The sequence below is a fragment of the Pristiophorus japonicus genome, chromosome 2 (genome assembly GCF_044704955.1).
Source record: "Pristiophorus japonicus isolate sPriJap1 chromosome 2, sPriJap1.hap1, whole genome shotgun sequence".
Classification (NCBI taxonomy): domain Eukaryota; kingdom Metazoa; phylum Chordata; class Chondrichthyes; family Pristiophoridae; genus Pristiophorus; species Pristiophorus japonicus.
In genome coordinates, this window is record NC_091978.1 from 369,518,243 (window position 1) to 369,533,148 (window position 14,906).

Here is a 14,906-nt window from a genome sequence, read left to right on the forward strand (position 1 = left end):
GGTCTAGAAAACCATCCCTTATACAGTCCAGGAAATCCTCCTCCACCATATTGCTACCAGTTTGGTTAGCCCAATCTATATGCAGATTAAAGTCACCCATGATAACTGCTGTACCCTTATTGCATGCATCCCTAATTTCGTGTTCAGGGAGGGAGTTCCAGAGCTTGGGGCCCAGGCAGCTGAAAGCAGGTCACCGATGGTTGAGCGATTATAATCAGAGTTGCTCAAGAGGGCAGAATTTTTGGGGAGGCGGGGGGGGGAAAAGAAGGTTGTGAGGCTGAAGGAAATTAGAGATAGGGAAGGGCGAGATCATGGAGGAAATTGTAAACAAGGATGAGAATTTTGAAATCGAGGTGTTACTTAAACGGGAGCCAATGTAGGTCAGCAAGCACAGGGGTGATGGGTGAGCGGGACTTGGTGAGGGTTAGGACGCAGGCTGACGAGTTTTGGATGACTTCAATTTCACAAAGAGTAGAATGTGGGAGGCCAGCCAGCAGTGCGTTGGGAGTAGTCAAGTCTAGAAAAAAAGACAATCTCAGGATATCCCAAAGCATTTCACAGCAAATGAATCACTTTTGAAGTGCAATCACGATTGCTATGTTGCCAAACAAACATTTGTGTTTTGAATTCAAAGCTGTTCTTCAAAGAGACACTGCTGATGACAACATTGAGGGAACTGACCTTGCGGAGCTAGTCAGACAGTACAAAGGAGTAGAATTAACATAAACTGAATTGGTCATTAACTCAGGGGGAGGAAAAAACGTGACCTTGCAATTTCATTAATTCAGCTCACGCAAGGCAGAGTAACTCCTCCCCAGACAGTTCTCCATAAAAAGGCCATCGCTCAGTACTCTCGGCCTCGATTAGGCCAACATCGAAGCACTGACCACAATTGACCAGCTCCGTTGGGCGGGCCACATTGTTCATATGCCTGACAGAAGACTCCCAAAGCAAGCACTCTACTCGGAACTCCTACATGGCAAGCGAGCCCCAGGTGGGCAGAGTAAACGTTTCAAGGACACCCTCAAAGCTTCCTTGATAAAATGCAACATCCCCACTGACACCTGGGAGTCCCTGGCCAAAGACCGCCCTAAGTGGAGGAAGTGCATCCGGGAGACGGGGAGCACCTCGAGTCTCATCGCCGAGAGCATGCAGAAACCAAGCGCAGGCAGCGGAAGGAGCGTGCGGCAAACCAGACTCCCCACCCACCCTTTCCTTCAACTACTGTCTGACCCACCTTTGATAGAGACTGTAATTCCCGTATTGGACTGTACAGTCACCTGAGAACTCACTTTGAGTGGAAGCAGGTCTTCCTCGATTTCGAGGGACTGCCTGTGATGACGACTCTCGGCCTGACCGAATACCAGAAGAAAACAATGTGAAAAATGAAGAGGAAGAATTCAATTCTTATTCTTGGTGAAAGTCGGTTCTAATTCTTTGAGATAGTTTCATGTTTAAAGGGGTGCCAAGGGTCAAACGGCCCGATTGTCACAATGGTGTTTTGGAAGGTCCTAATTATTTTTGTAAATAGTAACATTGATTGCCCATTTACAGGCCCGTTCGAATATTGGATCGGGCAGGACCTGGCCATCAAAGCGGCAGTTGAGGTTCTTCCCCCTCAACAACAACTTGTATTTATATAGCACCTTTAACATAGTGAAACGTCCCAAGGTGCTTCACAGGAGTGTTATGACGTTAAAAAAAAATTGACACTGAGCCGCAGAAGGATAAATTAGGGAGGAAGTGGAGGAAGGAAGGAAGACAGGCTTGCATTTATATAGTGCCTTTCACGACCACCAGACATCTCAAAGCGCTTTACAGCCAATTTTTTAAGGAGCGTCTTGAAGGAGGAGGAGAGAGGTGGAGAAGTTTAGGCAGGGAGTTCCAGAGCTTGGGGCCATCCCCAACCTCACTACTACTGGTGGTCTGTACACAATTCCCACTATCGTTTTCTGTCCTTTGGTGTTCCACAGCTCTACCCATACAGATTCCACATCATCCAAGCTAATGTCCTTCCTTACTGGAGTGGGTTCAAATCTCACTCCAGGGACTTAAACACATAAATCCAGGCTGACACTCCAGTGCAGTGCTTAGGGAGTGCTGCACTGTTGGAGGAGCCGTCTTTCGGATAAAGACGTTAAATTGAGGCCCCATCTGCTCTCTCAAGTGGACGAAAAAGATCCCATGGCACTATTTCGAAGAAGAGCAGGGGAGTTATCCCCGGTGTCCTGGGGCCAATATTTATCCCTCAATCAACATAACAAAAACAGATTATCTGGTCATCATCACATTGCTGTGTGTGGGAGTTTGCTGTGTGCAAATTGGCTGCCGCGTTTCCTATATTACAACAGTGACTACACTTCAAAAAGTACTTCATTGACTGTAAAGCGCTTTGAGACGTCCAGTGATCGTGAAAAGTGCTGTATAAATGCAAGTCTTTCTTTCTTTCAGGTCAGCAGTATAACTGCAGCATACAAGTGCTGTTCCACTGCCTAACACAGGTGGGAGCCAAGAGCAAATCTGACTGCACACAAATGGATTCCTGTGCAACTTTGGTAATGGCCAGAATTTAAAATGGAAATAAATATTCCTGATTGTCCTGCAGGAAATATAAAGCCTCATTTAAATATTCAACATATCTCTGCAGAGGGAGGGTGATGCAAGACAGACGATGAAAACACATCACAATCTGATTGCAGCTCCACAAGTGACCCAAATAACATTCCCGCTAAGCTGCGCAACCACGCAGCATTTTGGAGGTACTGTGCAGGTCGCTCACCAGCTTTTCAATGCACGAAAATTTGAATGGGCTGCGCAGCCAGTTAAAGGGACTGCGCACCAAAATGTTCTTTGATGGAATATTGGACCCAACCATGCTGATCTCGAAGTGTGTAAAAGCTGCTGTGTTAATATGGATAACCCTGCTGCCAATGCATCCTCCTGTAAAGCTAGACATGTACAACTATATCAGTATATCAACCAGTGTACCTTTTTATATTACAAATGTACCCACATTTAACATGCAACAAGAAAATGCATATTATCCGTTAGAACATGACTCCAAGGTTAAAAATATTAAATGCAATTTGGATTCAAAGATGAAAAATACATGTAATGGGGTGGACACTGTGATCTCATTGAAACAGATAAGATTCTGAGGGGGGGACTGACAGGGTAGATGCAGGGAGGATGTTTCCCCCTGGCTGGAGTGTCTAGAACCAGGGGTCACAGTCTCAGGATAAGGGGTCAGTCATTTAGGACGGAGGAGGAGGAATTTCTTTACTCAGAGGGTCATGGGGATTGGGGGTGGGGATCGGGGTGGGGGAGTGGAGTTGAGGTCCAAGATCGGCCGTGATCTTATTAAATGATGGAGCAGGCTCGAGGGGCATGTACTAGCTACTTTATAGTGAGGTTCTCATTAAATATAGAAGATTCAACAAAAAAAATTACCTGGTAAGTATTGTAATAGCAAATGATGCTCTTGTTCTTCGAAAGTCCCAGCTTGCTTCCTTGATCTGTTGCCAGAGCGAAGGTGGAGAGGAATCCGGGTCGCAGTGCATGTTCTGGTGCATTATCATTAGCGACTGAAGGAAAACAACCCATGGGAACAATTAATTCCTATTACTCCACTGGTGCAAATGGAGCAGGTTACTGTAGAAAAGCACATCAAGAAAACAGAAAATCTCATCGCTATTCACGCACCAGCAACGGCATTCTGACTGGGGTGGGCGGGGACAATTGTAACACGTTTCAAATCATTATTGTTTTAGTGCCGCCTCAAAAGGGTTGCGCTCTCGACGGACAATCGTCAAATCATGGGTTCAAGTATGGTTTGTCAGTCACTGCAACTTCCTTGCTTCAATTAGCTGAAGTTGGGTCACTCACTAAATGGAGTGTTATATGAGCAATGCATTTTAGTTCAAGAGGAAAAGTTAGAAAAGCATTTCCTGTAAAAAGACTTGCATTTCTTTAGCGTCTTTTATGACCTCAGGACGTCCCAAAGCACTTTACAGCTAGGTGAAGTACTTTTGGAGCATAGTCCCTGTTGTAATGTAGGAAACGCGCAGCCAATTTGCACACAGCAAGCTCCCACAAACAGCAATGTGATAATGACCAGATAATCTGTTTTAGTGATGTTGATTGTGGGATAAACATTGGCCCAGGACCCCGGGGATAACTCCCCTGCTCTTCTTCAAAATAGTGCTATTATGTCCACCCAAGGGGACAGACGGGGCTTCGGTTTAACGTCTCATCGGAAAGACGGCACCTCCGACAGTGCAGCTCTCCTTCAGCACTGCACTAGAGTGTCAGCCTCGATTTTTGTGCTCAAATCTCTGGAGTAGGACTTGAACCCAAAACCTCGGATTCAGAGGCGAGAGCTACCCAGAGTTGCGGCTGACACTGTAAATCAATCCAGCAAGTCACTGGCCTGATTTTTCAACATTTAAGGGTGAGGAATTATGCAGAAGTCTCTATTAAACAGATTTCTTACAAATATCACAGCATCAGTGTCCAGAGTATCTCGCTAATAGAGATCATGGACCAAAAATTAATAAATCATAAACTGGGGAGGAATGTATTTTTTATTTATTTAATAAAAGGGCAATCTACAGAACAAGGGTACAGTAGTGTCAACTTGGATAGGTTGGTAGCACTCTCTCATTTCCCTCCCCACCCCAGTCCGAGCTTGTGGATTTAAGCTGCATTATGGATCGGCGCACATAATCTAGGCGGACACTACAGTACAACACTGACGAGAGGTTCCGTCTTTTCGGATGAGACGTTAAACAGTCTGCCGTCCTCAGATGGATACTGAACATCCCACTGCATTATTGGGAGAGGAGCAGGGAGTTTTTTGCGTCTCCTGGCTAACATCTCTCCCTCAACCAAAAACAAATGATCTAGTTGTTCATTCTCAAGTGTTGTTTGGAGGAGCGCCTTTACAATTCTGACTGTTCCAAAAGTAATTCATTGGGTTTAAAGCGCTAAAGACACATGAAAGGCGCTATATAAATGCATTTATATAAATGTGCTTTGTAACCCTTGCTAAAGATGCATTTCACCCTTACTCTGTTTGGACAGACTATTTCAGTGTTGTAACTCATTTTATAGAATTGGGATGAGATAAAGTATATTAATTTGCAACCTGTTCTATCTAGTTTGAAGTTTATTTGGACATTGCAGTGATCCTGCCAAATAGATGAGGAGCCAATCCAAATCAGGAATAAGGACCATAATACAATTACTGATTAGTTAGAAGATGACAGTAAAAGGGCAGTTTAAGGAGCAGCTATAAATTACCTTTAATTACAGGCACTCCATCTCTGTCAGATACCACAATGGCATGAAGGCCCTCGACACTGTAAAACAATGGCACAAGATTATTCTGTGTACCTATCAGGTATCTCTACATTTGTATCAGAATTTAAAACAGTGCAACTTCTGAAATTATTGCACAGTAGGATTTCATTCATTGGAAAATTGTAATGAAAGACACAGAAAACTAATGAGAAGTCAAAGCTTGCGATGTTGGTGTTAACAAATAAGAATTTTAAATATGCTGGGCCGTATTTTGCGGTGGGTAATTACGGCGAACTAACAGTGTTAGTGGATCACATGTGAATAATGGTCATTTGCACAACACCTCCAGGAAGGAAGGGGAGAGAATCAGCCACAATGGCGACCTCCGCATACATTGTAAACTTACTCGCCCTCCGTCCACTAATTCTACTCCTCCCATTGGTGAAGTTAGGTGAGTGTGGTGAGGGAGTGGAGCTGCCCGTCCTCCTTAATGTCAGTGCGGCTATTTTGGTTATAGAGCAGTTTAGCTAGCACTAAAGAGGGAGGGGCTGCTAACCTTCCAACCAGGATTCACCAAACTCATCATCTTTGTCTGTTCAGACAGACAACAGACATGCAGCAGAATGGGAGGGGAAGGGGGAAAGAGGGCGTTACGAACACTGCAGGAAAGCTTTTATTAAAGAATCCATTTTATATTGAGAACTCCATTTTACATTCAGAACTCCATTGTGCAATTAATACAGTTTTGCAGAATCTGTTGAAACAGGTGATAACTGTAGAATGTCGGCTATACCGATTGCTGCCATACAGATAGCCTCGGCTAGTTTTAATCTTCTAATAGATGTGTCTATCCATTTGATGAGTATATCTTTACCTTTCTGTACTTGTAAGCATAGCTTTTGTTATGAGACCTACTCCCAAGAATGCTGAGTTGATGTAAGCTCAGTGTAAAACCAAGAATGAAGGTCATCAAGGATGTGATGCAATGGCCTTTTAGCCGAGCTTAAAAAGAGAGATCATTGTAAGTAAGATAGGGAAGAGCCGGAGGATAATCACTCCGCGACCGAACTCAGCATCTGTAATGCAAGGTGTCCCGTAGCCTTCGTATCGTCATGTGTGCTGTCTGAGAGTATTATTCCCTATAATAAAATCTGTAAAACTAAGACTCTACATTTAGAATAATTATTACTGGCAGAGACAGCCGCTCCAAGCTGGTTTCTCAACAACAACGTGTATTTATATAGCGCCTTTAACATCGTGAAATGTCCCAAGGAGCTACACAGGAGTGTTATGAGATAAAAATTTGACACCGAGCTGCATAAGTAGAAATTAGCGCAGGTGATCAAAAGCTTGGTCAAAGAGGGAGGTTTTAAGGAGTGTCTTGAAGGAGAAAAGAGAGGTGGAGAGGTTTAGGCAGAGAGTTCCAGAGCTTGGGGCCTAGGTAACCGAAGGCACGGCCACCAATGGTTGAGCAATTATAATCAGGGATGCTCAAGAGGGCAGAATTGGAGGAGTGCAGACATCTCAGGGAGACTGCGGTCTGGAGATTACAGCGATAGGGAACAGTTTGAATGGAACGTAAGCTCTTGTGTATTGTAGATTGAGGCGGGGGAACTGTGAGGAAATTGCTAGCTCAAAGTCTTCAAAAAGCCGGGACCTGCTTTGAGTCTGCTGCTGAAACTGAGCGATATATACTCCCCACGTTATAGGTTTTAAATTTGCAATATTTGGATCATATAGAATGGCCACAAAAGTTGAGAAATCGACTTTAGTAGTCCAAGAGGAAACGATTTTAGAACATAAGAATTAGGAACAGGAGTAGGCCATCTAGCCCCTCGAGCCTGCTCCGCCATTCAATAAGATCATGGCTGATCTGGTTGTGGACTCAGCTCCACTTACCTGCCCGCTCCCCGTAACCCTTAATTCCCTTATTGGTTAAAAATCTATCTATCTGTGACTTGAATACATTCAATGAGCTAGCCTCAACTGCTTCCTTGGGCAGAGAATTCCATAGATTCACAACCCTCTGGGAGAAGAAATTCCTTCTCAACTCGGTTTTAAATTGGCTCCCCCGTATTTTGAGGCTGTGCCCCCTAGTTCTAGTCTCCCCGACCAGTGGAAACAACCTCTCTGCCTCTATCTTGTCTATCCTTTTCATTATTTTAAATGTTTCTATAAGATCACCCCTCATCCTTCTGAACTCCAACGAGTAAAGACCCAGTTACTCAATCTATCAATCTATCATTACAAGGTATAACCCATTCTTCCCGACTTTTTTCTGTTAATGAGCCAATCCTCTATCCATGCTAATATATTACCCCCAACCCCTTGAAGTTTTATCTTGTGCAGTAACCTTTTATGTGGGGCACCTTATCGAATGCCTTCTGGAAATCCAAATACATCACATCCACTGGTTCCCCCTTATCGACCCAGCTCGTTACATCCTCAAAGAACTCCAGCAAATTTGTTAACATGAATTCCCTTTCATAAAACTATGCTGTCTCTGCTTGATTGAATCATGCTTTTCCAAATGTCCTGCTACTGCTTTCTTAATAATGGACTCCAGCATTTTCCCAACGACAGATGTTAAGCTAACTCGTCTATAGTTTCCTGCTTTCTGTCTGCCTCCTTTTTTAAATAGGGGCATTACAGTTGCAGTTTTCCAATCTGCTGGGACCTCACTAGAATCCAGAGAATTTTGGTAGATTACAAATTGATAGAAATTTGTAAATTGTTTCCTTTACAGCCAGCTCCACAGAAACACAACACAAATGCAAGAGAAACTTTATGGAGACAATTGACACTTAATGTTTAGACTATTGAAAGTCAAAATCTTTCATTGCCACAAGTGAACAGGTTAAAATGAGGCACAAGACTGACTTCATACAACACATTTATTGTTGTTGTGCCAGGGGAGAGGGGGGGGGGGGGAAAGAGAGAATTATAAATTGAGAGAAATTCGGTCACTTCTGCTTCTCGCCCCATCCAAAATTACCTGTGTCTTATAAATTGGAAAAAGAGCCATAGCCAGCACGTGACAGTGAATATGCTCCAGTTTTTGGCCAAAAGTCTGACACACACAGAAGTTCATCCCCATGTTTAACAGTCCCCAAGTTAACTTACTGAGAACTCCACATAGGTAGAGCTTATGTTTGCCTGATGTGGAATGCATCCTCTCCATGTAGAGCAGGACCCACTTACCACCAAGAGAGTTTAGGGGCAGGTTGGAGAAGCCAAGACTTAGCAACCCAAAGTGTATGCAGGGGCACTGCTGGGGTTTTAATAATTCTTCACCTGTCCAGGAACACTGGACAAATTAGGTCAATTGTTTGCATAGGCACCTGGAGCAGAGTTAAAATAATTCACTTACGTGACAGAATATTCAAGGATCCCTGACTACTGTGCGTGCGGGAAGTGTATCCAGCTGCAGCTCCTGTCAGACCGCATTGTGGCACTGGAGCTGCGCATGGATTCATTCTGGAGCATCCGCGATGCTGAGGATGTCGTGAATAGCACGTTTAGTGAATTGGTCACATCGCAGGTAAGGTTACAAAGGCAGATAGGGAATGGGTGACCATCAGGCAGAGCAGCAGTAGGAAGGTGATGCAGGAGTCCCCTGCAGTCATCTCCCTCCAAAACAGATATACCACTTTGGATACTGTTGGGGGAGATGGCTCATCAGGGGAAGGCAACAGCAGCCAAGTTCATGGCACCATGGGTGGCTCTGCTGCACAGTAGGGCAGGAAAAAAGAGTGGGAGAGCTATAGCGGTAGGGGACTCTATTGTAATGGGAATAGATAGGCGTTTCTGCAGCCGCAATCGAGACTCCAGGATGGTATGTTGCCTCCCTGTTGCAAGGGTCAAGGATGTCTCGGAGTAGCTGCATGGCATTCTGGAGGGGGAGAGGGACTAGCCAGTTGTCGTGGTGCACATAGGTACCAACGATATAGGTAAAAAACGGGATGAGGTCCTACAAGCTGAATTTAGGGAGCTAGGAGTTAAATTAAAAAGTAGGACCTCAAAGGTAGTAATCTCAGGATTGCTACCAGTGCCACGTGCTAGTAAGAGTAGAAACAGCAGGGTAGTTGAGAGGAATACGTGGCAAGAGGGAGGGATTCAAATTCCTGGGACATTGGAACCGGTTCTGGGGGAGGTGGGACTAGTATAAACCAGACGGTCTGCACCTGGGCAGGACCGGAACCGATGTCCTAGGGGGAATGTTTGCTAGTGCTGTTGGGGAGGGGTTAAACTAATATGGCAGGTGGATGGGAATCTATACAGGGAGACAGAGGAAAGTAAAATGGGGGCAGAAGCAAAAGGTAGAAAGAAGGAAAAGTCGAGGGCAGAGAAATCAAGGGCAAAGATCAAAAAGGGCCATATTACAACATAATTCTAAAAGGACAAAGTGTTAAAAAAACAAGTCTGAAGGCTCTGTGTCTCAATGCGAGGAGCATTCGTAATAAGGTGGATGAATTGACTGCGCAGATAGCTGTTAACGGATATGATGTAATTGGGATTATGGAGACATGGCTCCAGGGTGACCAAGGCTGGGAACTCAACATCCAGGGGTATTCAATATTCAGGAAGGATAGACAGAAAGGAAAAGGAGGTGGGTAGCGTTACTGGTTAAAGAGGAGATTAACGCAATAGTAAGCAAGGACATTAGTTTGGATGATGTGGAATCCGAATGGGTAGAGCTGCAGAACACCAAAGGGCAGAAAACGCTCGTGGGAGTTGTGTACAGACCACCAAACAGGAGTAGTGAGGTTGGGGTTGGCATCAAACAAGAAATTAGGGATGCGTGCAATAAAGGTACAGCAGTTGTCATGGATGACTTTAATCTACATATAGATTGGGCAAATCAAACTGATAGCAATACGGTGGAGGAGGATTTCCTGGAGTGTATAAGGAATGGTTTTCTAGACCAATACCAGAAGATAAAGAAGTGCAAAGAAATATAGCAATTAAGAAATATATAGGCCTAATTAATGAATAGTCAATCATAGGCAGTCCCTCGAACGAGGATGACTTGCTTTCACGCCAAAAAAAAGGATGAGTTCACAGATGTTTTGAAAGAAGAACCCGAACTACATCCTGAAAGGTGGAAGATGCCTGTGCGTGGATTTATTTAACGTGTGGTGACCGTTGCACACCAGCCACCACACGGGCTCGACAGAGCTAGGTCTTGGTCCAGTGGCAAGGGTTACCCAAGACAACTGGAGACCTGCTCTGCTGCATGGACCTACTGTGTGAATAGTATGGGGATTATTAATATGCGGTTATGGCAGTAACTAAGGTAGTAGCCAATCGGAAATGAACTGAAGAAAAGTCAGAAAGGGAAGCTCAGATCAGAGATAAGGAAAGATTGATTCTCTTACCTAGGCAACTGTTTGTAAAGGTATCTCTTCAAGTCCTGCATAAAAGAAAGTCACTTTACATTTTTATTACATTATTATAACATAAGTACATTCCAAACTTTCAATCTGAAACAAGAATTGAGGTTCAAACCTCTCACTGCTCCAGTGAGTTGAGCCACCATGAATTTATTTGAAACAATTGTTTAAGAACACAAGAATTAGGAGTCGGCCATACAGCCCCTACGGCCTGCTCTGCCATTCAATTAGATCATGGCTGATCATCAGCCTCAACTCATTTTTAAACTCAAAAATATATTAACCAGCAGCCAACATACAAAATTATTTTGAGCTGTGGTTTTCAATTGGGCAAACGACTTAACTCACACCAATCATGCATGAAACACACCACAGAAACATTATGTACATGCTAAAATAACACACCCTACCCCACCTAGGGATCTGGGTTTAAAGGAATAATGTGTGTAAAAAAAACAGGCGGGGGGGGGGGGGGGGGGGTAAAGACACCACAAACTGACTCTTTATCTAAATAGTTTGTTAACTGCCCAAAAGATGAGGTTGGATGGATTTTTAAAAATAATTTACAGGATGTGGGCTGACAAGACCGGCATTTATTGTCCATCCCCAACTGCCCTCGAGAAGGTGGTGGTGAGCCAGCCTTCTTCAACCGCTGCAGTCTGTGTAGTGTCGTAGCGGTTTGATACAACTGAGTGTCTCGCTGGGCCATTCCAGAGGGCAGTTAAGAGTCAACCAGATTGCCGTGGGTCTGGAGTCACATATAGGCCCAGACCCGGTAAGGGAGACAGATTTCCTTCCCGAAAGGACATTAGTGAACCAGTTGGGTTTGTACGACAATCCGGTAGTTTCACGGTCACCATTACTGATGCTAGCTTTTTATTCCAGGTTTATTTAACTGAATTTAAATTCCCAGCTGCTGTAGTGGGATTTGAACTCTTGTCTCATAGAAACATAGAAAATAGGTGCAGGAGTAGGCCATTCGGCCCTTCTAGCCTGCACCGCCATTCAATGAGTTCATGGCTGAACATGCAACTTCAGTACCCGGATCATTAGTCCAGGACTCTGGATTACTGGTCCAGTAACATAGCCACAATGCTACCATCCCCAAGTTTGATATTGAGCCTCTTGCCCATCATACTTTGAGAGATGGAGGCCATTATATTCAGATATGGCGAGTCTAAGCATTTGAGAACACTACCTCCTACTGGTGACTCAGAGCTGCTGCAGCTCTTCAGCTCACCAGTGTGGTTTTTCATTGGGTACAGTTGCTGGAGGAAGTTAGATCTACAGCGGGACCAAGCCAGGAAGGGATTTGTAAACAAGGATAAGAATTTAAAACCTGAGGCATTGGGTGACCAAGAGCCAATGTAGGGCAATGGTGGGCAGGGAACACTTGGTGCAAGATAGCATATGGGCAGCATAATTTTGGATGAGCTGATGAGTTTATGGATGGTGAAGGGATGCAGTCCAGTAGAATACCAGAATAATTGGGTCCGATGATGATAAAGGCAAGCGTGAATGTTTCAGCAGTAGGTGGGCTGAGGTAAGAGCGGAGGTGGGCAATGTTAGAGGTGGAATTAGAAAGTCTTTATGATGACTCCATGACCATGATCAGACCCACATCTCAGGAGCCCAAGGGAGCAAGCAGTCTGGTTCAAACGGAAACAGTGGCCAGAGAGGAGTTGGAGTTCGCGGTGCGGGTATGGAATAAGCGATGGGGGCCAAAGGCAATGGCTTCGGTATTCCCAATGTTTAGCCGGATGACATCAAGGCTCATCCAAGATGGGATGCCAGACACGGTCTAACAGCACAGAGGCACCGGGGATAGCTGCGAGGCGATGTAAAGGAAGGAGTCACGGCCACAGTGAACCTTCAGGTGTGCAGTAAATATAATCGAACCTTACGCTGCAGATATCAGGTCTAGGGGGTTGCAAGAACCACTGCAGAACACAGAATTATAGAATGGTTACAGCACAGGAGGCCGCCAATCGGCCCGTTGAGCCCGTGTCAGCTCTCTGCAAGAGCACTTCATCAGCCAGTCCCACTCCCCCGCCCTTTCCCCGGAATCCTGCAAATCTTTTACCTTCAGGTACTTATTTAATATCCTTTTGAAAGCCACGATTGAGTCTGCCTCCACCACCCTTTCAGGCAGCGCATTCCAGATCCTAACCACTCACTGCGTAAAAAAAAGTTTTCCCTCGTGTCGCCTTTGGTTCTTCTGCCAATCGCCTTAAATCTGTGTCCTCTGGTTCTCGACCCTTCCACCAATGGGAATAGCTTCTTTCTATCTACTCTGTCCAGACTCCTCGTGATTTTGAACACCTTCTCTGCTCGAAGGAGAACAACCCCAGCTTCTCCAGTCTATCTACATAAATGAAGTCCCTTATCCCTGGAACCATTCTTGTAAATCTTTTCTGCACCCTCTCAAAGACCTTCACATCCTTCCTAGCGGTGCCTAGAATTGGACACAATACTCCAGTTGGGGCCGAACCAGTGTTTTATACAGGTTCATCATAACTTCCTTGCTTTTGTACTCTATGCCACTATTTGTGAAGCCCAGGATCCCATATGCTTTTCTAACCGTTTTCTCAACCTGCCCTGCCACCTTCCAACGATGTGTGCATATACCCCTAGGTCTCTCTGTTCATGCACCCCTTTAGGATGGTACCCTTTAGTTTATATTGCCTCTCCTCAATCTTCCCACCAAAATGCATCACTTCGATATAACACTACGTTAGAGCGCTTAAAAGTCAGAGACACAACAATGGAAGCTTCCTCCGCCTGGAATTTTGCTCTTTGAAGAATTAGAAAAGGAAGCAAAATAACTTACCATGCCAGTGGAATCCACAGATATTGCACACAACAATCGCAGATGATAGATGAGGTTCTGACTGCATCTAGATTAGCTGCGCGGCTTACAGCAGTGGGAACACATTCACTGCACCACTCAGCCTGGTTCAAACGTACAGTAACTGCACACTTGATCATTGTTGGCACCTTTGTTTATGTCACAGTGCCTTGAAAAAGCAGATTCTTTCCATATGCTCTTTAAACCCCCTACTATACAGGCTGCCGAGCAAATTAGATTTTCACATTTCTTCATAGTAATTAGGAAAATATTACTCACATCTGCCATTTTGCTTTAAGATTTCACGTGAGGCAAACCCAATTCTGAAACACAACAGTGAGGTAAATTACTTCTTTTAAATGCATGACTTTATTCTTATGTGCTTACTTGAATAAAGGCAAAATTATAGTATTATAACTCAGTTACAAATGCAAACTGAGTCATGACATAGCATGAGTGGAGGAATTTAAGATTTTAGAAGTCAATGGCTTTTGCGCGACTGTGTGTTTAGCAAAACAAGAATAGCGAGTTCTGAGCAATGGAATATTTTACGTATCAAGTGGTTCGATGCTTCCTCTATTCTGCCCAGCAACATGTTTCAGCCGTAATCTCATCTCCCTTTCAAATGCCTCCATGGCCTCGTCCCTCCCTATCTCTGTAATCTCCTCCAACCCTCCGAGATCTCTGCTCTCCTGTAATTCTGGCCTCTTGCATGTCCCTCATTTCCTTCGCTGTACCATCGGTGGCCTTCAGCTGCCTGGGGCTCTGGAATTCCTCCCCATCTCTCTCTCCTCCTTTAACATTTCTTAAAACCTTCCTCTTTGACCAAGATCTCCTTATGTGGCTCAGTATCAAATTTTGTTTGATAATGCTTCTGTGAAGCGCCTTGGAACATTTTACTACATTGAAGGCGCTATATAAATACAAGCTGTTGTTGTTATTGCACCACAGACCATTTCTTGCAGCAGCTATCTGGGCATAATTGACATACATATTAGGGACAGTATTATGCTATGAGGCCATGATTGCTAGAACTGGGTTGAGATTGCCCAAGTTCATTTCACTTCGGATCCTTGCAACCAGAGGGAGCTTTCACCCCATCAGTGTGGGCTGGATCCAAGCTCATCTTCGAAAGATGCTAGGCCAGCATAACACAAGTTTGACTATTTCAAACAGTGTATCATACTATGAAGTTTCACAAATGCATTTAAGCGAAACTGAGAAATCAGGGTCATTCATTAAGACGATTAATTTTTGATCTCAAAAATGAACAAATTCTGGAGAAATGGAGAACCAAATATTACTCCATGCAGTTAATATTCTGCTATAAGTGACCAATCCCACCATAATCCACGGTATTTGGC

General features: G+C 44.4%; 1 protein-coding gene across 1 annotated transcript in view; it reads right to left on the bottom strand.

Annotated features, from left to right (window-relative positions):
- Nucleotides 1–14,906, bottom strand: part of lamtor3 (late endosomal/lysosomal adaptor, MAPK and MTOR activator 3) — a 41,312-nt gene that overhangs the window by 23,809 nt on the left and 2,597 nt on the right. Inside the window, exons 2-5 of the mRNA XM_070872971.1 lie at nt 13,822–13,865; nt 10,680–10,714; nt 5,302–5,360; nt 3,451–3,584 (exon numbers count right to left, since the gene is read on the bottom strand). Of these exons, the coding sequence (XP_070729072.1) occupies nt 3,451–3,584; nt 5,302–5,360; nt 10,680–10,714; nt 13,822–13,830 (237 nt within the window). The 5' untranslated portion in view covers nt 13,831–13,865. The remainder of the gene's footprint in view (nt 1–3,450; nt 3,585–5,301; nt 5,361–10,679; nt 10,715–13,821; nt 13,866–14,906) is intronic.